The sequence below is a fragment of the Gambusia affinis genome, linkage group LG02, assembly GCF_019740435.1.
Source record: "Gambusia affinis linkage group LG02, SWU_Gaff_1.0, whole genome shotgun sequence".
Taxonomy (NCBI): Eukaryota; Metazoa; Chordata; class Actinopteri; order Cyprinodontiformes; family Poeciliidae; genus Gambusia; species Gambusia affinis.
The window spans coordinates 32,608,887-32,636,065 of NC_057869.1; the positions used below are offsets into that span (position 1 = coordinate 32,608,887).

General features: G+C 42.7%; 3 protein-coding genes across 3 annotated transcripts; 1 reads left to right on the plus strand and 2 right to left on the minus strand.

The window, feature by feature from the left end:
• Window positions 1-37: 37 nt before the first annotated feature.
• ubap1lb (ubiquitin associated protein 1-like b) lies at window positions 38-9,647 on the minus strand. Its single transcript, XM_044098378.1, has 5 exons — window positions 9,540-9,647; window positions 5,980-6,573; window positions 2,569-2,775; window positions 1,571-1,672; window positions 38-1,498 (listed from the first exon to the last, which is right to left on the minus strand). The coding sequence occupies exons 1-5, from the start codon at window positions 9,645-9,647 to the stop codon at window positions 1,364-1,366; spliced, it is 1,146 nt and encodes a 381-aa protein (XP_043954313.1). The 3' UTR covers window positions 38-1,363.
• Window positions 9,648-13,018: 3,371 nt separating this feature from the next.
• pdcd7 (programmed cell death 7) lies at window positions 13,019-17,953 on the minus strand. Its single transcript, XM_044144093.1, has 5 exons — window positions 16,351-17,953; window positions 16,147-16,285; window positions 14,304-14,534; window positions 14,125-14,212; window positions 13,019-13,487 (listed from the first exon to the last, which is right to left on the minus strand). Exons 1-5 carry the CDS (start codon window positions 17,293-17,295, stop codon window positions 13,349-13,351), a joined length of 1,542 nt encoding a protein of 513 aa, XP_044000028.1. The 5' UTR covers window positions 17,296-17,953; the 3' UTR covers window positions 13,019-13,348.
• Window positions 17,954-18,105: 152 nt separating this feature from the next.
• Window positions 18,106-26,874, plus strand: spg21 (SPG21 abhydrolase domain containing, maspardin). The gene is made up of 8 exons (XM_044144106.1): window positions 18,106-18,442; window positions 23,561-23,722; window positions 24,130-24,210; window positions 24,712-24,857; window positions 24,938-25,046; window positions 25,158-25,265; window positions 25,358-25,498; window positions 26,322-26,874. Exons 1-8 carry the CDS (start codon window positions 18,380-18,382, stop codon window positions 26,445-26,447), a joined length of 936 nt encoding a protein of 311 aa, XP_044000041.1. The 5' UTR covers window positions 18,106-18,379; the 3' UTR covers window positions 26,448-26,874.
• The last annotated feature ends 305 nt before the right edge of the window (window positions 26,875-27,179 follow it).

Genomic DNA, 27,179 nt, shown 5'->3' on the forward strand with positions numbered 1-27,179 from the left:
TTACAGTTAAGATGAAAGCATTTACAGCAATTTGGGAATTTATACTCTGTGAGCTCATCATCATCATCCAGCACAGACAGCCTTGATAAAAAGAAAGTACACCCTGCTTCAAGGTTTGGATTTTCCATGTCAGAACGTATGACCAATATCTGGTATTTATCAGGTTCGAAAATGATTCAGATCTAAATGTGGAACAGGTTCTGCACTGTTAGGTATTATACAAAGAAGAAGTAAAAATAGAAAAGTTGACACTGGGTGCTTTCTTGGTGCTGTGTGGCAATGGTTCAGTGTTCAAAGAAATGACAAAACACTCTTAGCCTACGTCCTGCAGACAGCACGGAGAGCAACTGATCAGAGCAAACCAAAGAGAAAAAGACTGAATAAATATTTAAGCAGCTTTCGGTTTTCACCCCTTCATTGCTGTGGTGATAATAATTCATCTGTAATAATCATTTTAAATGCTGGTATAAACTAAATCATTCATATGTACTGACTCTTGAGCTGATGGAGTTTGTATTTTCTGTAGACTGACTGTAGACGTGGAAAGTCATTAATGACCAGGGCTGGATTTAAAAGGATGTGGGCCCTGGGGTGCAGCCAGCTTTGGTGCCCTATCTGCTAACAAAGAAATATTTTGCTAATGCAAATTACAGTAAATAATATAACCCTATATACATCAGCTGGTATGACCAGATGCTTGCTCGGTTAAATACGTCCTATAGTCAATAACTCCTTGGTCAATGTTTACAGTCTAAAAATCCTAAAATAATACAACTCACATGATTTAAGTCTATGACTTTTATATAAAGTGAAATGTTTCAAAAGACCCTTCCATTAAATGAAAAAGAAAAAAACAACACTTTAGGGCCCTGGGCTGCTGCCCATGTAAACTGTCTCTAAAGAGTGGCCCCATCAGGTGGGCTTCATTAATGAGCTGCATTTTGTAGTGTAACATTGATCTGAAGTATAAACCAAAGAATTTAAAAAGGAAGTCATTGCGCCTGCTGGATGCAGCTGCAGGTCCACTTTGATTGAACAACCCAGACCCCTCACTCTGCAGTCGGTCAAACCAATGAACATCAAACACAGGCAGGAGAGCTAAATGGAGATAAATAAAATGACATCTGGACCTTCTTTGCTTTTAGATACAACGCAATAATTCATGGTTTTGTTTTTATGCTTCTTAAAATAACTTCTACAAAATAAAACTGTCCCAAAACTCACTGTGACATGCTGAGCGTTTAAGTGCTTTAGAACAAAAAAATAATATGACAATCATGAACACAGCATTACTGAACACAACCAAAACCCACTGCCTAAAACCCACTCTCCAGTTTGAAACGAGCTGCATGGAGCCGTGCCGTCACGCCACACGCATCATCAGCTCCTCAAGCGCCCGCTCTCTGTGATTCTCATGGACAAGCAGCACTTCTTTGACGGTGTGTGGCTGGAAGCCCATCTCATTGAACTGAGTCAGGAGGAGGAGGAACTCCTCTGCCTAAACAGGAAGAAGTTGAAATGAGTCGAGTGTTGAATTGAGTCAAGTCTCCAGGATTCATACGCTGCTTACCTTTGTTTCACAGTTCTGAAACATCTCCAGGGCTTCTTCCACCTGCGCCATGTCATAGCCCAGCTGACACAGGTGATCACACGCAACCAGGTAACTCAGGATCTGCAAACAGAAACACATTCAAACATATTAACATGATAGGTGTGCGTTTTTTTTCTTACAAAAATTGTGAAATAAATGCCATTTGAGAGTAAATCCTAAAAAAAAATTTTTTGAGGTTGAGTTGAGGAATTGCAATACAATAATAAAATTTAATTTTAAGAAGAGATATGAAACTAAAGTATCGTTCGTACCACAGTATTATTTATTGACTTGGTATCAATATCATGGATATTTTAGTCTGAGACGAGACGAGGCGGATCAGTCTGGCCACTGCCTGCCTGCTGACTTTCTGAGCTTCATGTTGGTGAAACTCCACCAGAAAACATTAAATGAGTAGTCTCAGTTTTGTTTCCCATGGAGAAAAAATGAGTTAAAGATGAGATGTGAAGAAATGTAAAGGAAATAATAAACATGTTTCAATTAAACTTTATTCATGAAACCGTTTTATGGTATAAGTTTCCATGTCTCCCATAAGTTCCTGTCCTGTTGTCCCAGTATGTTCCAGTATGTCCTGCAGTTTGACTGTCTCTCCTCTCAGAGCAAAGGGCTTTTCATGTCATGGGAAAACACACAAGCTGTGGAAGTCTTGACTATTTTTAAACTGGCTTAAAGTGGCTTAGTATACAGTATTTCTGTTTCACCTCCCACAACCCATATCCACTACTGCTTTGTGCTCTTCTGTTTTCTATTTCCAGATTTGAAAGGACTTACAGGAATCCTGGAAACTTACTGATCAAGACCACTTTAAAGATTACCAGATGTCTGGCCGATTTGGTTCTAAATATAGAGTCAGGACTTTTAAAAGGTTTTGCATAAACAGACATCATGAGTTGGCAATCTCCTGTTTCAGCCTTAGTGGTTGATTCCTTACCTGGTAAGATCATTTTGACACTAACCTGATCTGGGGTCTGTTGTCCTGCCCTCTGCAGGGCAATGATGGCAGTGCGGAGGGGGTATCCCCGGCCAGTGATGACCCTGAGCAGCTCTCTCTCCTCTGGACTCAGAGCTGACAGGAGCTCCACAGACGAGTCCAGAGCAGAGCTCAGGCTCCCGCATGGAGAGGCTCTGAGGTGAGCTCTGCAGCAGTTTGGTCTGAGACGCATCTGGAAAATGCAGCAGACAGCTGTTAGTTATGAAATCATGGCTTTGACAACTCATATTTTCCAGAACCCTGACTGCAGGTCAGAGCGTCACACAGCAGTGGAAGGAGACAAGTCACACACTGTAATCCTGATCAAGGTGGTAACATGTCTGCTCCTAGGCTTTACCAAGTCTATTTTTACACCATGGAAGCATTTTAAAGTTGCTAAGAAAAATAAAAATAGATGCTGAGAACTAATTTAATCTTTAAATGACTAAATGTTAAGTGATGACATCCAAGCAGAATTTTTCCAGCATTTGAAACTGTGAAGAAAACAGAATTTGTTGGGATTGGATTTAAATTGCAGCTCTAAAGAAATTCAAAAGGTCATCTGATAAAGATATTCAGAGTAAATCTGTTAACGGAGCAGATTTATGCTAACCTGTAAAGGATCTGTTATGATGAGTCTCAGCTGCTCATTTGACAGAAACAAGTGAAACAGTTAGTTAGAAAAACCTCGCTGACAGAGACTTTCTCCATGTTAAACTGTCCTGATTTGTTCTCAAGGAACTGAATATGTATTTAAAACAGAAGCTTTGTTGATGTTAGCTCTCAGAGAGCAGAAGCTGGTTTAGTTGTGTTCAGACAACAGGATGTGGAATCATGAGTTGATTAACTTTTACCAGAGTAAATGAAACAGAGTTTAAAGTCATGACTTCAGCTGTCACTACTTTTCATTTGAGTTTCTGTATTATGGTGGAAACAGCACTTCCTTTTGGTAGTTAGTTGTGACAAGGGCAAAGGGCACAGGGGTCATGTTGACATTCTGAGAGAGACAGACAAGAAGTTCACTGATATTATCATGATGGTAAAGCATCGTAACTGTCCTTCCTCTTTTATTATTCTTTTATTATTCTTTTATTATTCCTGGCTAGGGGTTGAACCAATTAGTCGACTAGTCTCGCGAGTTTTTACATTTCATGTCGACTAGTCGCAGTCATGTGACAGCCTGTGCTGATCTGACAGCACAGTAAACATCACAAGACACAAGAAAAATAAGTTAATACATTAGTTTAAATGATATGTAGATGGATGCATATTTGTGGTTTTACAGTGTTTTTAAAAGGAGATGGAGTTGCAGCTGCAGTCAACTACAAAACACGAGCCGTCTAAAACTCGCCCCCTTCCCGCTAAGGATGTCACTTAGCCGGCTCGCGAGTGTCTTTGTCACGACGATCTAACTAATACATTATGATGTTATGTTCCTGATTAAATAAAGATCTGTGGTAATGCCATCTAAAAGATGTGCGTTTCCTTTTGAATGTTGGTTTCCCAGCAACTTATTATTTATCATAAACTATCCCGATGTTTTGTTGTTTCATTTATTGCTGTTCTGTGTAAATGCCGTATTTTTCCGTGAAAACGGGTAATAAAGCCTGTACGTTACTCCAAAGCTTTGCGTCTTGCGTTGCTATGACGTCACAACGACTAGTCAACTCGACATCGACTCGACTTTTATCATGTTGACGTTGACTAGAAAATATCTTAAATCGTTCAATCTGCTGAGTCAGCAGAGCTTCCTGCCGCGCATCGGGCGGAGGAGAAGCAGGTGGTTTCGTTGAATTCAGCTGTAACCAAACGGGATCCGTTCATAACAAGTTTGGCTTGTGATGTTCCAAAAGCACCATGTAGTCAGTGTGATCATTTGACTCCTATAGTAACTATCCAGAGATCATCAGCATCAGCCGGTGTTTAGAAAAAAACAGTCAGACCCGACTTTGTGCAACAACATTTTCCCCGCTGCTCAGGAAGAATGATCTGTTTATTGCTCTTTTAATTCTCCATAATAGACTTAGTAAAAGCAGGAGAAGGGGAGTGTGTGTGTGTGTGTGTGTGTGTGTGTGTGTGTGTGGGAGGGGGTGGGCGGGGGGTCAATATTTGCCGTGAAAATAGCTAATAAAGCCTCCAAGTAGTTGTGAAGGGTTTTTGCGCTTACGTCACTGTGACGTCACCGCGACTACTCGACATCGACTCGACTATTATCATGATGTAGTCGACCTTAAAAAATATGTAGTCGTTCAACCCCTATTCCTGGCATGGGCGGTTCTACACAGGGGGGCCACAGGGGCCAGGGTCCCTGCAGTACTGGTCCTGTACTGAAAGGAGTGGACCATTTTTACCGTCATAGCTTTACTTTAATGATTAATTGCACTTTTAACCTCAGCCGTATTATTCCAGGGGTCTCCAACCTGTAGTTGCAGACATGCAAGTGGCTCACTTGATATATTAGACTATGAAATATTGCCTGTTCTTTTTTTTGTTTGTTTGTTTTATTCTTTTGTTCTGTGCTCTCATGAAAAAGCACTGGCCCTCATACCCTGGGCTAGCTGGTAAATTTGGTCATTGGGTCACTATTATATGTACTGATATCAGTCAGAATCCTAATGAATTGCATGTTGTAAATTTGTGGATTTAGTAACAGTGCAATGGATTAATACAGACTTTAAAAATATCCACTGGTTTGATGCTAAGGTGAAAAGCTGTTGTTCATAAGATGCTGTACCCACTGGAGTGAATCCATGATTGTTGACCAGTGCATATTTTGTTCCATGCAGATTAGACAGTTACAAAAAACTCCTGGACATAATTTAACACAAAGCAGAGAGAAGATATATGAAGACAGGACATATGAACAGAACGGAGTTACATCTGAACTGGACCAAGTTAGTCTATGGCTAAGTTCAGAACCTGGTAAATATGTAAGTGTTTAGTATCTAGTGGTGAAATGTCTGGTTTTAAGTTTAATTGAAGTCTTTGCAAAGCATATTGTGAGACTTTTAGCTTTCCCTATATCCATTAATCTCTCTAATCTTACTGAAAATTATTGAAAAAGTAACCCGTGTCATCATCAATCATTTCTACGTTGACTTGGTGTGGAGTGCTTTATAGTATGGTTATGTTCTCATATTGTGCAAAAAAAGCAATAAAAATCCTCATTTGGATGAGCGTGGTAATGAGCTCTGAGACTGACTTTTAGCTGAATTAACGGTAATGATGGACAATGTTTGCAAATAGCAAATTATACTGTAAAGAATAAAAACTCAGTGCATGTATGTTTATGTCCTAATTCACACACATAATAATGGCTGTCTCAGCTGAAAGATAGAAGTACTTTTTCCCACAAATGATCAAGTTGTTTAGATGTAATATGAAGAGCATGTCTTACCATATCTGCTGTTTTATGGTTGTCAGTGTATTTGTTGGTGGTAAGGGTCCTGGTGTTGGGAGCTTTGTATGAGAATGAGCTCAGAGGCTGACTGTCCGTGTTGGACTCTTGATTTTTGGACATGTCCGTCCCAGAGACAGAACACTGCCGGAGGTTCTTCCTGCGCTTGTGGGGGAGGCTGCTCAGGCAGGACGGAGGATTCAGCAGGTCTGGGATGAAGGCTCTCTGTGCTTTTCTTTGACCGCTCTGACATGAAGCAGCTGGGTGCTCTTCCTTCAAACAAGCTTTAGATGTCAGGTTTTCCTTGGCTTCCTGCGCAGTACTTCCTCCTTCATCCTCCCAGTCTGAGATGGCGAAGGTGGTGCGAAGTACAGCAGGGTTGAGGCTGTGGGAGCGTTGTCGAGGGTTTGGTTCCCAAAAGTCAGAACTGTGGCGGCTGGCCAGACGACTCTGCTGTGGGCTGCTGAACATCATCCAGTACGGAGGACAAGATGGTAAAAATTCGGCTGGAGAGGTGAATGGCTGAGGCCGCTGATGGTGGATGGGGCCGTTCTGTAAGCCAGTTAACACCCAGTTCTCCAAGCTGAACTCGTACTGTAATATCAGGAAACAATATGCAACCTTTTACTACCTGTTTAACTGGAGGTATGAACTTTTAAAATTGACTGACTTTTTGTTAACCCCATTAAGGGAAATCATGTGGCTTCTGTCTTTATTTTCATTGTTTAGCAAAATTGTATCCATTCTTAGTGTAAATCCATCCATCCATCCATCTTCTTCCGCTTATCCGGGGTCGGGTCGCGGGGGTAGCAGCCTCAGAAGGGAGGCCCAGACTTCCCTCTCCCCAGCCTCTTCCAGCTCCTCTGGAGGAATCCCAAGGCGTTACCAGGCCAGCCGAGAGACATAGTCCCTCCAACGTGTCCTGGGTCTTCCCCGGGGTCTCCTCCCGGTGGGACGTGCCCGGAACACCTCACCAGGGAGGCGTCCAGGAGGCATCCTGACCAGATGCCCCAGCCACCTCAACTGGCCCCTCTCGACGTCAAGGAGCAGCCGCTCTACTCTGAGTCCCTCCCGGATGACTGAGCTTCTCACACTATCTCTAAGGGAGAGCCCAGCCACCTTGCGGAGAAAACCCATTTCGGCCGCTTGTATCCGTGATCTCGTTCTTTCGGTCATGACCCAAAGCTCATGACCATAGATGAGGGTGGGAACGTAGATCGACCGGTAAATCGAGAGCTTCGCTTTTTGGCTCAGCTCTCTCTTCACCACGACGGACCGGTACAACGCCCGCTTGACGGCAGACGCTGCACCAATCCGCCTGTCGATCTCCCGCTCCCTTCTTCCCCCATTCGCGAACAAGATCCCGAGATACTTAAACTCCTCCACTTGGGGCAGGACACCCCCCCTGACCTGGAGAAGGCACTCTACCCTTTTCCGGCTCAAGACCATGGCCTCGGATTTGGAGGCACTGATCGCCTTCCCAGTCGCTTCACACTCGGCTGCGAACCGCTCCAGCAAGAGCTGCAGATCACGTCCCGATGAAGCCAAAAGGGCCCCATCATCAGCAAAAAGCAGAGATGCAATCCTAAGGCCACCAAAACGGATCCCCTCAACACCCTGGCTGCGCCTAGAAATTCTGTCCATAAAAGTAATGAACAGAATCGGTGACAAAGGGCAGCCCTGGCGGAGTCCAACTCTCACCGGAAACGAGCCCGACTTACTGCCGGCAATGTGGACCAGACTCTGACACCGGTCATACAGAGACCTGACAGCCCGTATCAAGGAGCCCGGTACCCCATACTCCCGGAGAACCCCCCACAGGGCTCCCAGAGGGACACGGTCGAACGCCTTCTCCAAGTCCACAAAACACATGTAGACTGGTTGGGCGAACTCCCATGCACCCTCCAGGACCCTGCTGAGGGTGTAGAGCTGGTCCAGTGTTCCACGACCAGAACCAGAACCACACTGCTCTTCCTGAATCCAAGGTTCGACAATCCGACGGACCCTCCTCTCGAGAACCCCCGAATAGACCTTGCCAGGGAGGCTTAAGAGTGTGACCCCCCTATAATTGGAGCACACCCTCCAGTCCCCCTTTTTGAACAAGGGGACCACCAACCCGGTCTGCCAATCCAGGGGAACACTGCACCCAATGTCCATGCGATATTGCAGAGTCGCGTTAGCCAACACAACCCTACAACATCCAGATCCTTGAGGAACTCCGGGCGGATCTCATCCACCCCCGGGGCCCTGCCACCGAGGAGCTTTTTGACCACCTCGGCGACCTCGACCCCAGAGATTGGAGAGCCCAACCCAGAGTCCCCAGGCTCAGCTTCCAAAATAGAAGGCATGTCGGTGGGATTGAGGAGGTCTTCGAAGTATTCTGCCCACTGGCCCACAACATCCCGAGTTGAGGTCAGCAGCACACCATCCCCACTGTAAACAGTGTTGGTGCTGCACTGCTTCCCCCTCCTGAGACGCCGGATGGTGGACCAGAATCGCCTCGAAGCCGTATGGAAGTCTTTCTCCATGGCCTCTCCAAACTCCTCCCACACCCGGTACCCATCAGCTGCTTCCGGAGACCCACAGGCCAAAAAGGCCCGATAGGACTCCTTCTTCAGCCTGACGGCTTCCCTCACCGAAGGTGTCCACCAACGGGTTTGAGGGTTGCCACCGCGACAGGCACCGACAACCTTGCGGCCACAGCTCAGATGAGCCGCCTCGACAATGGAGGCACGGAACACGGTCCACTCAGACTCCATGTCCCCCACCTCCCCCGGGACGTGTTCTGCTGGAGATGGAAGTTAAAGCTCCGTCTCACAGGGGATTCCGTCAGACGTTCCCAGCAGACCCTCACAACACGTTTGGGCCTGCCAGGTCTGACCGGCATCCTCCCCCACCAGCGGAGCCAACTCACCACCAGGTAGTGGTCAGTGGACAGCTCTGCACCTCTCTTCACCCAAGTGTCCAAGACATACGGCCGCAGGTCCGATGAAACGATGACAAAGTCGATCATCGAACTGCGGCCTAGTGTGTCCTGGTGCCAAGTGCACATATGGACACCCTTATGCTTGAACATGGTGTTCGTTATGGACAATCCATGACGAGCACAGAAGTCCAACAACAGAACACCACTCGAGTTCAGACGGGGACGGGGGCCGTTCCTCCCAACCACGCCCCTCCAGGCCTCACTGTCATTGTCCACGTGAGCGTTGAAGTCCCCCAGCAGCTTTTACCCAGCATGGGTAAAAGCCCGGCCACCAGACGCTCGCCGTCGTGCCCCCCCTCCAGGCCTGGCTCCAGAGTGGGGCCCCGGTGACCCGCGTCCGGGCGAGGGAACACGTAGTCCAAAGTTATTATACATCATCGGAGTCTTCAGTCTTAGTGTAAAATACAGTGAAATTTGGTTCACATTCTGATGACATGGGCCATGTCATGTAAGCTAAATTTTCCTCAGAGGCTAGATAAAATTCTGTTCTCTAGCATGCCCAGAGCTGCATGAAACACTGAACAAGCAAACAAATGAAACACAGAAACACACAGAGTAAAGAAAGAATCCGTACCGCTGTTTCTCGTAATATGCTGAGGTAATCAGGCATTGTCACTTTGACATCATCTTTTACTTCTTGTAAGACGACAGCCTGGGGCATCTTCAGTGGAAGACCTTCCATCCTATTCAGTTCACTGAGACACACACACCCACGCACACGCACACACACACACGCGCACACACACGCGCGCACACACACACACACAGGATGTGGAAAGAGTACACCCATCTTGTAAACACAGTTAACTGGCATTGTTTTAAACCTATATCTCCAAAACACTTGTCACCATTTTAACAGTTTGTTTGTGTTTGTATTATTTATTTAATACATTGCAGGGACTATTTTCATAACACATATTACATTGAGAGGAAATTCTGTTTTATGGGTTAGGGTTAGGACTAAAGTGTGAAATGATATTTGGTTAGGCTTAGGGTTAAGCATGTACTGGAATGATCAGTGTCAGGATCAGGATTATGTTGTAGAAATGAATGGAAGTCAATAAAATTTTTTTGCAACGATAGAGAAACAAACATATGTGTGTGTGTGGGGGGGTGGGGGGGGGTGGGGGGGTATGTGTGTGTTATATAGGATGGGGGTGGGATTTGCTTGGCCAATATGCATATATTTGTAAACAGGAAGCTTGTGCTCTGCTTGTGTTGTGAACCTTAAAGCCGGGAGGATTCTGATGAGTCCAGTCTGTTCCTAACCAAGCAAACATGTCCTCTCTAACCTCACTCTACCAAGGAAATAGATGTTTACAGAATGAGCAAATATTAAAGTCCCCGAAAGAGGTGTTTAGAAGTTATTTTTCAGTTCAGTAGCGATGTCCAAGTTAACAGATGGCAAAAAAAGTGTAGTTGTTTACAAGATGCCAGAGTACAGAGGAAAGCTGAGGTCTAAATCAGTTTTCTTTCCCAGGAACCCTGACTGATTTCACTCATACATTCCTTTATTGGTTTGGTGAAGAATAAAAGCCATGTACTCCTATTAGATACTATGCAAGTTTACGGCATTGTATCGGTGACAAGAGAGTAAGCCACATAAACATTTCACACGTAAGTATTTATGTGCAGTGACGTCAGAGCAGATGCTCAGCTTCTGCTCCTTCTGTCCACTGAAAGTTAATCAGACATGTGCTGTAGTGAGAATAAGACCCAGAGCAGATGGTGCAGGACTTCCAACAGCAGAGGAAACATGTTTCTTGAGCTTAATGTGTTGTCTTTGACATGCAAATCCTGGTGCTAACAGAGAAGCTCATTTAAAGCTAAACCAGAACAAGATTTTCTTTAAAGGTCTGTACAAAACATTACATTGCAAATGTACATTACAAAACCCCGTTTACACAGACTACACTGTAACACCAGACATAGTGTTATCATCTTGATTTTTTTCAAATAGGTTTTAATAAAATTTTAGTTCTTCCAGCAAGCATTATGCAAAGTGTGGTAAATACTCACCACTATTTTTGGAGTCTTTTCACTATCAGGAGCAGCAGTAGTTCCCAAAGTTTTTCGTCTGCCCCCCCTTCCCAAATATTTTCTAAGCCCCTCTATGGATTACAATAAAATCCTCCCCAAAGTAGAAAAAAAGAATCAACTGGGCACACACATCGTTCAGCCAGACATAAACCTACACACATATTTTGTTTTCAAACTCCTCTGAAGTTTATTTCACACTTCAGATTGCAACAAAACACACTACAAACCACCTTTACAGTGAAACACTTTTGCGTAACTGTTTTATTGTTTTTTGGGTTTTTTTTTCCATTCATCCATACCGCTTCCTGCGCCCCCCCTAGGGGGCCCGCCCCACACTTTGGGAACCACTGCGTTATAACAAGAAACGCTCTTGTTTTAATGTGTCTTAAATCTCTGTGCCTTTTTAAGAAGTAGTAATCTTTCAGAGGGATATATTTTCATGTCATTATAAAAATATAACTGTCATCCTAAAGTGTCTGACTGGCAGTGATACGCTTCTGTACTTTTCAGTAACTCTACTGAGTGTCCTAGGAGACATCAGGCTTTGATGAAGGAACATTTCACCTCGCCTCACTCAGAGTTGAACTTAACAGAAAAATCACAACAATATTTTCCAGATTCAGCAGTCATAACAATGAACTTATTTCTCTACCTCTGCACTGTCAACCAATAGCACACAGTCAGCAAAAGGATTCCAAGACTTTGAGACTCAGGAGTTTTGTAACATTACTTTCTAAGTTCTTGTTCCTGTGAGCTTTTATTCTGAAGCAAGCAAAGCAAATAGACGTAAAAGATGATTATCCACAAAAAGCACAGAAATTTCATAGAAAAGTAATTCTTGAAAATAATCAGTTACGCATGATCCAAAACCAGCATGAAGAGGGAACCTACCTGTGAGTTCTCTGTGCCTCAGTGAATCGCTGTGTGAAGCTGGAGTGAAACCTCCCTCTTCTGTCAGAAGCAGCTGAACCTCTAATCCATTAACCTCAGTTAACCCCATTAGGAGGCACAGAGCGCATATCAGACAGCATCCCATGTTTACTAACATTTTGCTGTTCATTTTATTAATTAGAATTTCAGTAATTAGGTGACAAGAATCAAGTTTCTGTAATTTTCTGACTTTATGTTACATGGTAAACTCTAAAAAACCTTCTTTAAAAGATTTGAAAACACATTGCGCTTAGAGCACCACATTTATTTCCGTACAAGTTTACATTTTTGTTAACAGTCACTTCAAATAGATGAAACTCATCTGCCTGGCAGAAATGTATCACTGCCAGGCAGTAGTACGTGCTGAGTCCAATACTTTTATAATAGAATGCCCCCTTCTGGCAGAAAGTGGTACCTGCTTTAGTCCAACAACGTGCACAGATGAGGGTGACGGTCTTCATGGTAATCTTATGATTTCTCTACAGATTTCTGTCTTATGTGAATTACTCAATTGGTGGGTTTGTAGGTTTCTTGGCACTAATGAATCTATTAAGTCACGAATTTTAACAAGGGTTGAGATATTAGCCAGTTTAATCCATCCATCACCTGTCTGGATGTGTGTTTGAGGTCATTATCCTATTGAAACACCCAACTGTGTCCAAATATAAACCAAGTTGATTCAAGCTGACGCTGAGGAAGTTTTGAGTAGTGATAAACTCCTAGCTACACTCAATAATAACTGCCATCAATGGGATCATACAACCTCCAGATCCATATTAATAGATTTCAGCCATAATTCTGAAATTAATTACTAAAAACTAAAACTTTTACATAACCATGTTACCTCGACCAGAAAAAGACATTAATTTCTGATGCCTAATTAAATGTAAACCTCTGAGGAGAATGGGTTGTTCCCAGTCAGGTCTGCAGGCCGGTTTCAAAACAAGCAAAACCAGACACCGTTCATCTCTTTCTAATCCAGCCACTTTGAGCACCAGGGTTAAATTTTTTTATTTTTAATTTGCAAAAACTTAAAATTTAGAGTTTACTTCCACTTAGGCATGACTCAAATTGGCAAATACATTGTTTTCATTCAGCTTTATTTTCAAACGCATAGACTGGCAAAATAGAAAATGAACATAGTTGCTTTGAAACATCCCTCCAAAGCCACCAGCGTGTCCCAATGCACAGCTGAATGAACATGGAATTGGTAGACATTTTACGCCAGATGATGTAATAAAAATATCAAACTACATGTCCAAAATACACATTTTGGTGTAAAAAAAAAACACAAACCCATCCCAAGGAAGACTGCAACATTAAATTAGAATCCACATAATGAAAATACCATCTTTAAAGAAGACGTGTTCACTATAAAGCGAGTTCATCGTCTGATCCAGCTGATTGGATGAGTCAGAGGCCGTCAGCATCAGCAGCCTGCAGGGCCGAGGCCCAGTTCTGGTCGGACGGGGAGTCAGGCAGGACCCAGCCCTGAGGAACCCCGGATCCATCAGGATGATCTGCTGCCACCAGGAACACGTCCCAGTCCCTCCTGAAACATCAACACACCTTATCAGGACCTTCTCTCAACACAGAGCTCACAACATCTGCTGATGGAGAACTAAAAAAAAACAGTGTTGCTACGACTGGATGGTGTTCAGTCACCTTGGTAGCAAAAAAGTCAAACGAACCAGTTAATTCATTCTACATCTAAAGTTAGAGGCAAAAGACCAGAGCAGCCCCAAGGCAAGACTCCTCAAGAGTCTGTGTGGGGCCCCAACCACACAGCAAGAAAACCTTTTCTGTTTTATCTGTATAGTTGTTATACTTTATAGTCTGCTGGAACAATTGTTAAAATATAAAACTTGTTGACTTGTTTACTGTAGTGTTTATCAGTTGAATATTACTTTCAAATAAATAGTATTACGCTTAAATAACTACTCATTTCAGAATTTTTTTTTTTCAGTTTGCTACTCTTGTAAAGTTAAAATCAATAGATATAATAACACTGGACATACAGAGTGGCGTAGGAATGATAAAGCATCTGGTGTTGATCAGATGCTTTTCCATCTGGCCAACAGTATATTGATAAAACCTCAATGTGGTGTTGACACCAAATGTGGGGGGCCCAAGATGAAAATCTTCCTAGGTGCCTAAAAAGGCTTTGGCCGGCCCTGGTGCAGCCCAACCTGATGTGTATGAGCGCCTGCAGGGAGTGCTCCGCCTGGCTGTAGTAGTCGGTGAAAGGCTGCAGGACGCCGTCAGCTGGAGGCTCATCTGCAAGACAAACACAGCCATGAGGAGGAGGAGGATGAAGATCCAGAGCCGACCTGGAGGAATCTGACAGCCTGGCTGGAAGAGCTGCTACCTCCAAACAACATGGAGTCCACCCTACGCTTCCTCTCCAGCTGCCGCTCCCTCTCCTTCCGGACTCGCCTCTCCTGCTCCCTCCTCCGCTCCTCCTGCTGCTCTCCTTCCAGCATCACCATCAGAGCCTTCTCCTCGGCCGAGTACAGCTCCGTCCTCCTCTTCATCACGCCCCTCAGCTGCTCCAGCTGATCGCTGAACGCCTCGTCACACTGCAGCTCCGTGCCGATCCCTGTAAACAGCACGGCTTACAGAGTTATGGCTGCGCTTACGGCTCTGTAGTCAGCTCACTAGAACAGCAGCAGTTTTGCTGAGTTAGCCTTTAAGCCACTTGATCCTGAATGTCATCATCAAAGAAGATTTTTGGAAATGTTTTCATTTTTTGCTTCAGAGCCAAAAAGAGTCTGCTGATCTGGAGGAACAAACCACCTCTGCTTTAATTTTTTTTTTTTTACTTTGTTAAAATTCTGAACAATGTAATAAGGCATACTTCATAACATAAAAGGGAAATTTAATACAACTGAACAGAAAAGTCAATAAAAGACAATTCAAATACAAAACAAGCAACTTGGTATGAATAGTAGAAATCATCACAAGAACTTTAAAGTGAATTATTGGTATATGATATTAATGACTGGCATTTTGTGTCGTTGCAACAATTTAGTGCTTTCTTAAGTAAAATAACCCTTAAAAATAAGAACAGTTGGACGTGGGGGGTGCATTATAAAACAACATGAAAATGTAGTCCGAATATTAAATTGTTATTATTGCACTTTGATGCTTGGTCCCTGCTAGAAGACCAACTTCTACCAGATCAAAAGTTTAAAGTAGAAGAAGTAAAGATTCTTATTTAAGATCTAGCTTTGAAAATGCTTCCAAAAAACATTTTATAGCTGGAAGTGGTATTACGTTAAAGTTAAACGATGATTCTGAAATGGAGAACTTTTGTTAACTACAGTAACCCCCAAATCAACTTTTGTTTTGCTGATAAAATGTCTAAATGTTATTTATGATTCTATTTTTACAACCATAAATATAGAGCCATAAATATGGCTGTGTGAACTTGAACATTTTCATGTAAATTTGCTTAGTTCTGCATTATTTTGCCTAAAACCGTCTCACTGCCGGCCTCTTCGGTTTAACGGTGCAAAAACCTAAAAACGAAATGTCCAATATTACAGAGCCTGTTTATGAAAGTCGGAGTTTTATCACATTTCATCATAAAGATGATGGAATATATTCAACAATATCTTTAAAGATCTGACATGGAAAATGAAAGCAGACTTTTGTAACCATCTGAGTTTGATGGAACCAATTGTTGGATCAGAACTGATCAGATTTAAACCTCCACAGATTTAATTACATCACTGCACCTAAAGGTATCTAGATTCCAAGTAAAATGACAGCTGACCTGACTTATCTTTATGATCATTTGATCAGATAAATATGAGGACTAATCTGGGTAAATAAGCTGAGATAAAAGTTCCATTTTAGGGAGTAGAAACCATTAAAAACTTAGATAAATTTGGAGCAGAACATTGAGAACAACTTTACTTTTTTTCTATTTTGGATGTTTCTGTTGTCTTTTATATGACTAACTCCTGGAAACTTCACTTCTTTTCTAACTGGGACATGAAAAGAGAAACAGGGGAATGATGGTGAAGCTGTCCCTCTGCAGATCTCAGATTTGTGCCGTCTCTTAAAAACTGATTCTATCATCTGCTAGTTGACTTAACACCAGCGAGTTTCCATCACATTTTAACGGTTCAACAGCTGAATTATTTCTGAGGAAAATGGCTTAAATTTCTGTTCCAATAATAAACAGCAGAACAGCATTAACCGACCTTTCCTGGACGCCGCCTCCTTCCTGAGCCGGCGCAGCTTCTCCAGAGATCTCATTATGTCCTGCATCCTCTTCACATCGGCCTGCTTCCTCCTCACCTCACACAGGACGGCGTCTGCAGACAGCTTCAGCTCCTGCTCCTGAGAACCAAAGGCATTCAGCAAAACCCTCATCTTCATCCTTCTCTACATAAACACAGTATTACCTTCTTCTTTTCTTCTACTTTTTGTATCTGTCTCATCCTCCATTTGTCTATGGAGGCCTCTTTCTCAGTGCTGAGTTCTTCTGCCAGCACCTGCTCCACCTGCCGGTCCTTCTTGGCTCTCAGGCGCCGGGCCCTCCTCTTCGCTATGCGAGCCACTTTAACTTTAAGTAGATCTAAACTCTGGGAGTCAGTGAGTTTCTGAACTTTGTCCTGAACTTCTCTCTTCACATGCAAAGCCATCTGATAGGACTCAGACCAGCCGCTGTCTGAGTGAAGATTGTGCTGGAGAGAGAGACAGAGCTCCTTCAGCCGGGAGAGCAGCCGACCTGTGCCGTACAGAGCCGCTTTGAAGACGGGGACGGAGCCGAAGTCTGACCGCTGCTCCTGCGGATTGTCGGGAGGTCCACCTCGGCTCTGGAGGAACCGGGTTAACCACTGCCGGTCCTGCCTCCTCTGCAACTCCTCCTCATCCTCTGGGTGTGCTACAGTTTCCCAGCTGCTGTCCCGTTGCAGAGAATGAGGCTGGGGGGGGGCCGATAAGCCCCGGTAGGAGAGGCCTCCATCATGGTAGTTCTCCCGCTGCCTGAGTCCGCAGTCTATCCGGAAAGGAGCGGCACCGAGCTGCTGGGACGCAGGCTGAAACGTAGGGACTCCAGGGGTACGGAGCGCGTTTTCAGGGGCGGGAGGCGCCATTCCCGGGAAGTGTCCCGGTGGAGGACAGACAAAATTAGGCGGAGGGAAAGATGGGTCGTATCCATAAGGAAGGGGAAACCGAGATGTACTGAAACCTGCTCCCCCAGGAGGAAGTGCGGGGAAGTTAGCGGTAGGAGGAATCCATGGTGGAGCGGTGTGGTTCGGCTGCTCTGAGGCGGGCTGTTGTATCCCTCCCCGGAAGACATGATGCTGGGGAACATCTACCTGTCCGTGCTGATATGAACCCTCCATGCTGTCTGCCCGTTACTACCTTCACACAACTTTTTCGTCCCCTTCTTCTGTTGTTGATTAGCGGCAGACAAACCAGCTTTTGGTGCATTTACTGCCACCATCTGGAATGGAGTGTAGCAGAACATTTTCCAAAATCTTATTTTGTTAGTCAGACAGTGAAGTGGTCCAGGGCAATCTGGGTATAAGATCAGCCCTGTCAAACTAATACCAAAAAGGCAAAATGAAGTTTGAAGCACAACCATAATAACTTTTATTGTGTCTATGGTTTAAAGTACTGGTCATTTTTGTTTAACAGACGTAGTCAGATTTCTTGGCTTTCAAAGATGGCCACATACAAATACTAGAAAAGTTTGTTGCATTCAGTCAGAATATCTGAGCGTTTACAATAAAAATGTGAAAAGTGTTTTTCGTCTAAATATGTGGACTTAAGTGTCTGCCAGTTTCTTCAGGTAGCACCAGCTATGACTTAATGGCACATACTTGAAGTGAATTTAAAACACAACCGATTGCTCCCGGTTTGGACATTTATGTAAAAAAAAAAAAAAGAAAGAAAGAAAGTCAGAGAAGATATGAAAATGTAAATGTAAAAGTAATGGTTATTTTAGTTCTAAAATACTGCAATACTAATTTATTGTTAATACGTGTGGGCAGTTGCAATCGTTTGACAGAACTCCAAACACAGCCGAAAATCTTTTGATTTAAAATAGCAAAGCAAGGAAGATAATATTCCGTAGTTGGTTGATGCAGCCAAAAAAAAAACTATGGTTTCCGATTTCCGGTTGTATTAAAACGCACCTTTTTGCGTGAGTCGCGGTAGACGCTTTGCGGAAGTAGATAAAAAAGAGTCATAAGACCAGCCTGAAGATAGAAAAAACATGCAACCGTGACATGGATGAACACCCCCGGGCACCGTGACTCACCGCCACTTGCAGCAGGACGGCAGCAGCGGCCTGAAGTGGCGGCCCGACCCGGTGAATTTGTGAGCACCGTTAGCAGCTAGCAGCGGGGTTTGTTCGGCTGGCTGTCCGGAGGAGAGGGAGCGCTTTCCGAGCTGATTCAGTTCCGCCTGCATGTGACAGCTCAGATGGAGGAGATCAAAGTGTCTCCTGACTACAACTGGTTCAGAAGCACGGTACCCTTGAAGAGAGTAAGTACACCCACCTCCTGGTGTTAAGATCCATCAAGTTATCCGGAGACAGCATTGGAAGGTTGATTAAACACTCATGTGTTTTGTATTAGGAAGCATAACTGGATGTGCTCATGTGCCTGTTAATAAGGTGTGCTACCGTCAGATCAGAAATATTGCATGGAGCTCCGGAATCTCCAGATTTATGAAGGGATCCAGTCAATGGAGATCCCAGCCATCCTTACTGACAGTGTGGTGCCAGATACGGTCCAGACTGGCCCTCCTAATGGCGTGGATGGTAGTTACTGAAGAAGGGTTTGTGGGCTGATGCCTGTGTGTTACAATAACAGGAAATATTATCAGTCAACCACATTGAACACACTACGCTATATATATCTATACACTACTCTATCATATCACGGTCCTCACTGCTCTCTTGGAGCTTTAGGATCTTCATTAGCAATAGTGATATCAGGGAGAAAACAAAGAGGAGACAACGGGGACTGAAAGACCTTTTTAATGGCTAAATTTGATTCAGAAATGCTTTATTAATCCCAAAGGCTTTAGGAAAGAATTGGCTGTGGGCAAAACGGATATTCTGTGTCAGTTTGATGAAGTATTGGCAGAGTTTTAATTCTTTGAACTTGAGATGTTGAAGCCTACCATAAATTGCACCCCAGCTGTCCTGTGCGATTATGATTTTGCTCATGCTGATCCTGCCAGGCTAACTGTGTATTTCAGAGCTCTAGGTATAATTGGTCAGTATATTTTCATATGTAAAGTTGTAATTGGCTGCTATGTCAATGTACATGCAAGTTGCTTAAACCAGAGACTTGCCATGATTTAATTAAAACACCTGGAAATGTCTGCATTTGAATATTAAAGTGGAAGTGTTATGTAAAATCTAGCTTCACGTCATGTTATAATATTCCCTCATCATAAACATACTGTTAGTTTTGCTTTGATTCTTTCATGTATGCTTGTAAAAATCATTTTATCTCCTATGGCAACCATTCAGGGGTGCCTAAACTCTTCCTCTCACAAAGCCCCACCTATTTCCACAAAGCTCCTCCTTGAAGCTGCACTCTCCAGCAGAGCTGTCGTCCCCCCCCCCCCCCCTGCTGCAGTCAGTCTGGTTTTAAAAAGTGAGATCTCTGGGGTATAAATCATAGAATAGAGACTAGAAATAACCGAAGTGAAGTGACAGGCAAGGCAAAGCATGTAGATTCACATCAAGGCAAAAATATAAAAACAGGAAGTAAGAAAAGATACTATAGAGGACAGGCAGATTTATAGCACATGAAAGAAATACTAAAATAGCATAGTCAGATTGACACAGTGGAAAAATAATGTTGCATTTATATTTGTCGCAGAAAGAAACAAACTATTTACAAGACATGGCAAAACTGTAAATAACAGCAGGGATGGTTCTAGAGTCTGACCACTGCTGGGAGGAAGGATCTGTGGTAACCCTGCTTACAGCACCCAGGATGCATTTCTCCAGCTCAGCCACAGCTACATGCATGGGGCGGGGGACATCCTAAAGGCCAGCATCGTGGTCTGTTTAAAACTTCTAATAGATTAAAAAGTGTGAGTTGGAAAAAAGTTCATAGTTTGAGAATGTCAGTAGCTATTCTGATATAATAAACTTGAACAACTGAAATGAATGCAGTCAGGAAGAGTTGTTCCTCAGCTGGTGTTCCTCAGCTCCCAAACATTCTGCTGTGAGTCCAACCAGCTGCTAAAACCTTGCTTTTTAAAGAGCTGCTATGTAAATCCTGCTGATCTGGGACTGGACTTTGACTGGTCCACTAACTTTCTTCTCCTGATGGATTAAGCACGGCCATTTATTCAGTAGTTTTACACTGTACTTCAGGCCACTGTTTGCTAATAGCCACTCACTCTGTGTCGCTGCGGTTCCACTCAGATGTGAGGTTCTCACAGTGGCTCTGTGTTGAGCTGTGGTGCATCAGCAACTTATCAGGAGTGGGTTGTTTGCTAATCACAGAATCTATTTGGCCTCACTGGTGGAAACTCACTGCTTTCTGCCCTGAATGAGGGCTGAAGGTGCTTATCCAACAGCACTGAGCTTATTCAGTCATGGTCACATGATTCCACTCTCGGGGGCCTTTGGATCACACGCTGCTCACTATCACATGTTGCATCTAAGCTGTGAGTGAGGCATGATTTTCACTGGAAAATCTGAAGGTAAACATCAGTGTGGTATGAGGGTTTTTCCTGAATATTGTGAGGAAATGTTAAAAAAATCAAAGTCTAGCTGCAGTTTTTGAACATGTCGCATTTAAAAAAGAAAATGTAAAGCCCACCGTGTGTCATTTTTAAGATTGTAATATAATATCTGAAACACCTGAGGTGTCCTGTTGATGTATGTCATAAATTCAAATAAGAGAATGTGTCCAAACAAACCTGTATGAAAGGGTGAACACATGAATCCAAGCATGTTTACTTTGAGGGATGAAGTGTGGAGAAAGGAATATAAACTTCCTCTTTTGATACACACTCAGTTCAGTTCAATGAGGGAGTTCCAGTCTTCTTTTTCAACATGTCTCCATTCTCTTTTTTGCATGACCCAACATCATCTCCACACATGAAGAGAAGAGAATCTGTTTAGAGATGGTCCTTATGAAGCAAGAGGCTCTGAACAGTAGAATCAGCCTGTCCTGTTATTGTTTCATTGCACCGACATGGACCGACACGCTGTTACTGGAAGTGATCGTGGGAAGGGAAGAGGCTGAGGCCTTTGAACCTGTAAACCTGTTTATTGGCGTGACGATACTGTCAACACAGAGGCACTGGGGGCTTGACAGAACACTGGGAAACTAATTTAACCAAGTTGCTCACTTGAACCACTGACTAGTAATTTTCTTCAAGTTGCTATCAGGACAATAAATGGATGTATTCTCCATGAAACCACCAATCTTTCATTATGACACTTTATAATCTGTTTATAACCGTCTGGTTACAAAAGTGGACTGTGCATTGATCAAGGCCACCTCACCTCCAGGTTGGTTCGATGCACATCACGTATTTTGTACATTGAATAAAAATGCTTCTCGTGTTAATCTTGGGGTGAGCCTCTAAATGCTCTGTTACATCTGACAAACCAGCTGCACAGTAGTGGGACTTTTAATCAGTCGCACTGCTACATCCAGGATGCTGCAATGTTTTTTGTAATTGTTGCAGCTTAAAATAACAGATTTTTGTGGAACCTTTTTCAAAAAAATTGCAACCAAGTTGCACATTTTAAAAATCTTTATTTTTGACATACAATATAGTCTTACAAAAAAAGATATGGAGCTGAGGTGTTCATACAAAACAGGTCTGAGTAATCCAAAATGGATAAAAATGTTGCTGCAGTAAGCTGTTTCTTCATCTTAGGAGAAAAGTAACATTTGTTGTGAAAGGAAAAGCCCAATTTCAGCTTAAGTCAACAAGCAAGACATAAAGATACTTGTATGAAAAACCTTGATGATATTTTCAGTAAAGGTTTTGTTACCAAGACCTCCCTTAGCGTCTTGCTCTCCAAAATGGACTGCATGTCTGAGCACAGTTCCAGGAGCACTGCTGTAAACTTCCTCATGGACAACGGCTGTGTAATTTTATTGGTTCTACAATTTTTATCAATATTCTTTTACTCATAAAGTATTGATTTTTCATCCACTAGTATTGATACATTAAATCCTACTTTGAATTTAATTTCAAATCCACATGAACTAAATGACAGCTATCACAGATGACATTTTTTACCCAGTTGCACATGTACATTAAAATGACGCGTAATGAAATAACCACTTACAATTGATTAAATAATCAAATTAAATGGATAAATTACATTATCTAATATAAGTACATAAGACAAAAAAGGTTCCTTTTATGCATAACCAAATACACAACATTTAAACCAAGTAAATGTATAACAAAAACATTTATTACACCAGTATTACACCATTAGTTCAATTAATGCGATCCAAATCTATGCAACGGTCACAAAATGTTACCAAAATCACTCTGTCCCTCTAAAATCTCTCAGAAAATCTTACAAATGTAGCGAATCGCATCAAATGCTGAACACCGTGATATATATCGTATTGTGAGCAGAATATCACATACTGTATCGTGAGATTAGTGTATCACTACAGCCCTACTCCTAACGAAGAGTAAGTCAGAAAGATGAAATCTGATGCTGTCTCTTATGTTTAGTGTTGTTTTTTCATGTTTAACTGAAAGATGACTTCTTTCATTCCTCTCAAACCACCTGTCTTCCTGTGTGAAATGTCCACATCACTGTCTTCAAGAAATTGTCCCTAAGATGTAAGTGAAGTGCTGGTTCTTCTGTGTTGGGCTGTTCTTTTGGCCCATGCTGTTTAGTTTCTCCAGTGTAGAGGTTTAAACATTCCTCACTGGACCGGACCCCACCTCTCAATTTGTGTTTGGGTGTTTTGGCCTTGGGGTGAACTACTTTCTGTTTGAGGGTGTTGTTAGTTTTAACATGGCCTGGTACATTGTGTTTAGAAAGTGCCATGGTTTGGCCACTTTAAAGGAACAAGACCTGAACATTGAGCTCAATAGAGGGAAAAGCTGGTGACTCTTGTGTCCTAATTGCCTCATCAGTAACCTTACTAACCTTATTATTGTGAGTGTTCTTTAACTCTCAAACCTATTTGGGCTCCCATATGTTCAGAACTGAAGAAGTCTTTTTGAAGAGAGGAAAAACTTTCTTAAGAAACAAGAGAAGAAGTCAGCTACCACCTGCTTAAGCCAGCAGTCTCAAACTGCAGTTTTCAAAGACCAGAATCCAGCAAATTTTAGAAGTGTGAATCGTCCTACACTCTGGAATTAAATTCTGAAACTGCTTCACCATTGATCTTGACTTCATGCTGATGAGCCAATCAGAGCCAGGTGTGCTGAAGCAAAGAGACTTCTAACAGTCCACCGGCCCTTCAGGACTGGAGTTTGAGACGACGGCTTTAAGCTGTCAGGAGAATCATGTTTTGAAATGTGTACAGCAGCAACCAGGTAGAATAGTAATGTTTCATGTGGGATTTTATTATTTTTATGGGCATTTAATAAAGTGTGTGTGTGTGTGTGTGTGTGTGCGTGTGTGTGTGTGTTTTCCAGATTATTGTTGACGATGACGACAGCAAGGTGTGGTCTCTGTATGATGCTGGCCCAAAAAGTATCAGGTGTCCAATCATCTTCCTTCCCCCAGTCAGTGGGACTGCGGAGGTGTTCTTCCAGCAGGTGCAGGCCCTGACTGGCTGGGGTTACAGGGTCATCTCGGTGAGTTCACCACAGCAGGAATCCTCATGTGATCACTGCCAGGATAAATCATCTCTGCTTCACTCATTTCTTACCTCCAACATTGTGTAGAAATACACATAAACTTTTTACAGTCTAAAGTTTTAGTGTCTTGTCCAAGGACACAACGGCTGAGATGGATGGAGCTGGGGTTTGAACCAGCAACCCACTGGTTACAGGACTGACCCCTGCGCCGCTGTTACCATATCTTCTTACAGAGCCAATGCAGTGCAAAGCCTGTTCTTGTTCAAGCTGTTGTGACTCTTTTCAGCAATTCCTGATGCCTCACATTTGTTTTTGTATCAAATCTCAAATTTATTGATAAGTGATCAGAAATATTGGTTGCTTAATTTTCCGATTTGTTTTAATCATATGTTGTTCTGTTTTAGCTGCAGTATCCGGTGTACTGGGACCTCATGGAGTTCTGTGATGGCTTCCGGAAGCTTCTGGATCACCTTCAACTGGACAAGGTCCAACTTTGTTCTCATAGATCCCTTGAGGCCCATTTATGCCTCCTTACGTATGATAATAAGTCCCCATGTCTGTTAATGTGTTGAGTAACAGACAGCCTCATGCTTTTAATGTGTTGTTAGGTTGCCATTGTTGTTAGGCAATATAGCCATCATAAGACAGTTCAGAGTTCATTCAGAGGAAAATAAAGGTGGAGGAAATTTTGATAATTCACATTCTCTGAAAAAACTTCAGTAGAGGTCCTGCAGTAGACAGACGTTTTCTGTGCAGCCATCAGGGTATGTGGATGGAAAAGATTAACTTTTTTTTCTGTCTTCTTCTTCTTGGTTTCTTGCACTAGTCGTGCATGAGGTGTGCCACACCTTCTAAATGATTATTGGTGATATCGCACCTTTTGTTGTGTTTGGCTACACTTTTGGAAATGACCTGGCCCAATATGACTGGTTTATGTGTGACGTGTTTATGACGTCTGTGTAACGGTGACCTCATGTCACACTCAGGTCCACCTGTTCGGGGCGTCTTTGGGAGGATTCTTGGCTCAGAAGTTTGCAGAGTATACTCACAAGTCTCCCAGAGTGCACTCTTTGATCCTGTGTAACTCATTCAGTGACACGTCCATATTTCACCAGACATGGACTGCAAACAGGTGCCACTGACTTACTCTCACTGACATGATGGTTTCATTTTAGAGTCTCTTTAATCATGCTGCTTCTGTGTTGCTGCCAGTTTCTGGCTCATGCCAGCTTTCCTGCTGAAGAAGATCGTCCTGGGAAACTTTGCTAAAGGGCCTGTGGACCCTAAGATGGCAGATGCAATCGACTTCATGGTAGATAGGGTATGTAACCATGGATGTCAGTCAGCTTTAGGAATGACATTAACAGTTGATTCCTGTCTTCATGCTTATGTTTATATGTTAAACACATCAGTCTGTGTTTTCCTTATGCAGCTGGAGAGTCTGAGCCAAAGCGAGCTAGCTTCAAGGCTAACACTTAACTGTCAGAACTCCTACGTTGAGCCTCACAAAATAAAAGATGTTGCTGTGACCATCATAGATGTAAGTTTTGTTGTTTTTTTAAAATCTCCTTTATCTGATTCTATCCTGTGTATTCCAAGCACGTCTGACCTAGCTATATTGTCGGTGTTGAGGTGTTTGATCAGAGCGCCCTCTCACTGGAGGCCAAAGAAGAGATGTATAAACTGTATCCCAATGCTAGACGGGCACATCTGAAAACCGGAGGAAACTTCCCATATTTGTGCAGGAGCGCTGAGGTCAACCTTTACATACAGGTTGGTTCTGATTCACAATGTTTAACCCACTAATCTACAGTATTTGCATTCTCTCTGAAGTGAGGAAAGTTATTGTTTGCAACCAGAAATGGGCCAACGCCCTGCGTGTTTGCCAGGAAGCTTTCATTGTTCTGAGTACAAAGTCCAAGGAAGATTTGTGATTTAGGATGCAGAGAAGATTTTTACTGGGAGTATTCTCAATCTTTGGGAAGCAAAGATTGACAACAGTCTGTCTGTTCAACAGATAATGGGATAATTCATCTTTTACTGGATGAATTATCTGCAAATACCTCAAAGTTCATCTTGACCTTAATTGGACTCCTGACTTCAACCCTGTTCAGGCAGGAACAATCCTGGACAAGTTGATTTAACAGAGTAATGGGTTCTGTTAAACTCTATTAATGTTTCAAAAATGTATCATCTTTAGTGAATATTAATCTGTCATTTATTACAAGGATCAATCTGAAAGGTGAGTCTTTTTGCTATGTGAGAGGTACCTTCTATTTAAAGGACCGACATCTTGTGACTTTATCCATCCATCTTCTTCCATTCCAGGCGGGAACCTCGGCAGTCTGATTCTTGACTATATTTCATTTAAGATGAAATGTAATTAAGAAATTTATTCCAAAGCAGATTGTGCTACAAGAAGACCATACAGATTTATAAGAGTATCACATCATGTCTATGATATATTGTGACTTTTTCACAATCTACTTTAGACAAGGTCCTCTCACCTGCACACAGAAATCTGACCACAAAACACTACCTATATGATGTGATGTAAATGTTAAATGATGGCATTTTGGTTTCTACCACTTTTCAGATTCACTTGCGTCAGTTCCATGGAACCAGGTATGCTGCCATAGATCCTGCCATGGTAAGTGCAGAGGAGCTAGAGGTTCAGCGGAGCCACCTGAGCTACAACCAGGACTCTGAGGACAACCAATGAGCCGACGTTTCCCTGCAGTCTGGCTCACCAGGACACGTTGACTCCTGAACTCATTTCATACCAGGCTCCTGGGACTTTCCTGTGGGGTCTAACATATAATCAAAAATTCAACTAAGAATGTTTTTATTTGTCAGATGGAGCAATATTTTCATATTGATGTGTGGTACATTACCGCTGCTTTGCTCTGCAAACCATACACAACACCTTGCCTTATGTGGAATGATTCCTGCACTCATAAACTGCCTGAATGGTGTGTTCACGTCTGTTTGAAAGAGAAATTGTTGTAGACTGTACCAGCTGTTGACAGAATATTGAACACACTGGATATACAAAGACACACTGTACATCTGAAAGTTTGTGTAATTTACCAATAAGAATTTTGTTTTTGTTTTGTTTTTTTGGAATACAATTTTTCTTTTTGATTTCATATTTTGTTGGCTTTTGTCCTTTTTTTTCCCAACAAATTTCTAGTGCTTGAAGTACTAGAAGCACCATCTGGGTAGACGATGGATGGATGGATGCTACTGAATTTTAACGTTAAAATGAATGATCCAACTCTCTAGAGTTGACCAAGTGTTGTTCCACAGTCTATTCCAAAGACCTTTATTCACTTTTATCTAATCTCAAAGAAGTAGGAAAATAGTTTGAATCATAATCTCAACATGTTATGAAAGTGGCAATCTTCATACAGTAGTTCCTAGTAGTAATTCTTTGCAGCAAACAGGGTCCTGG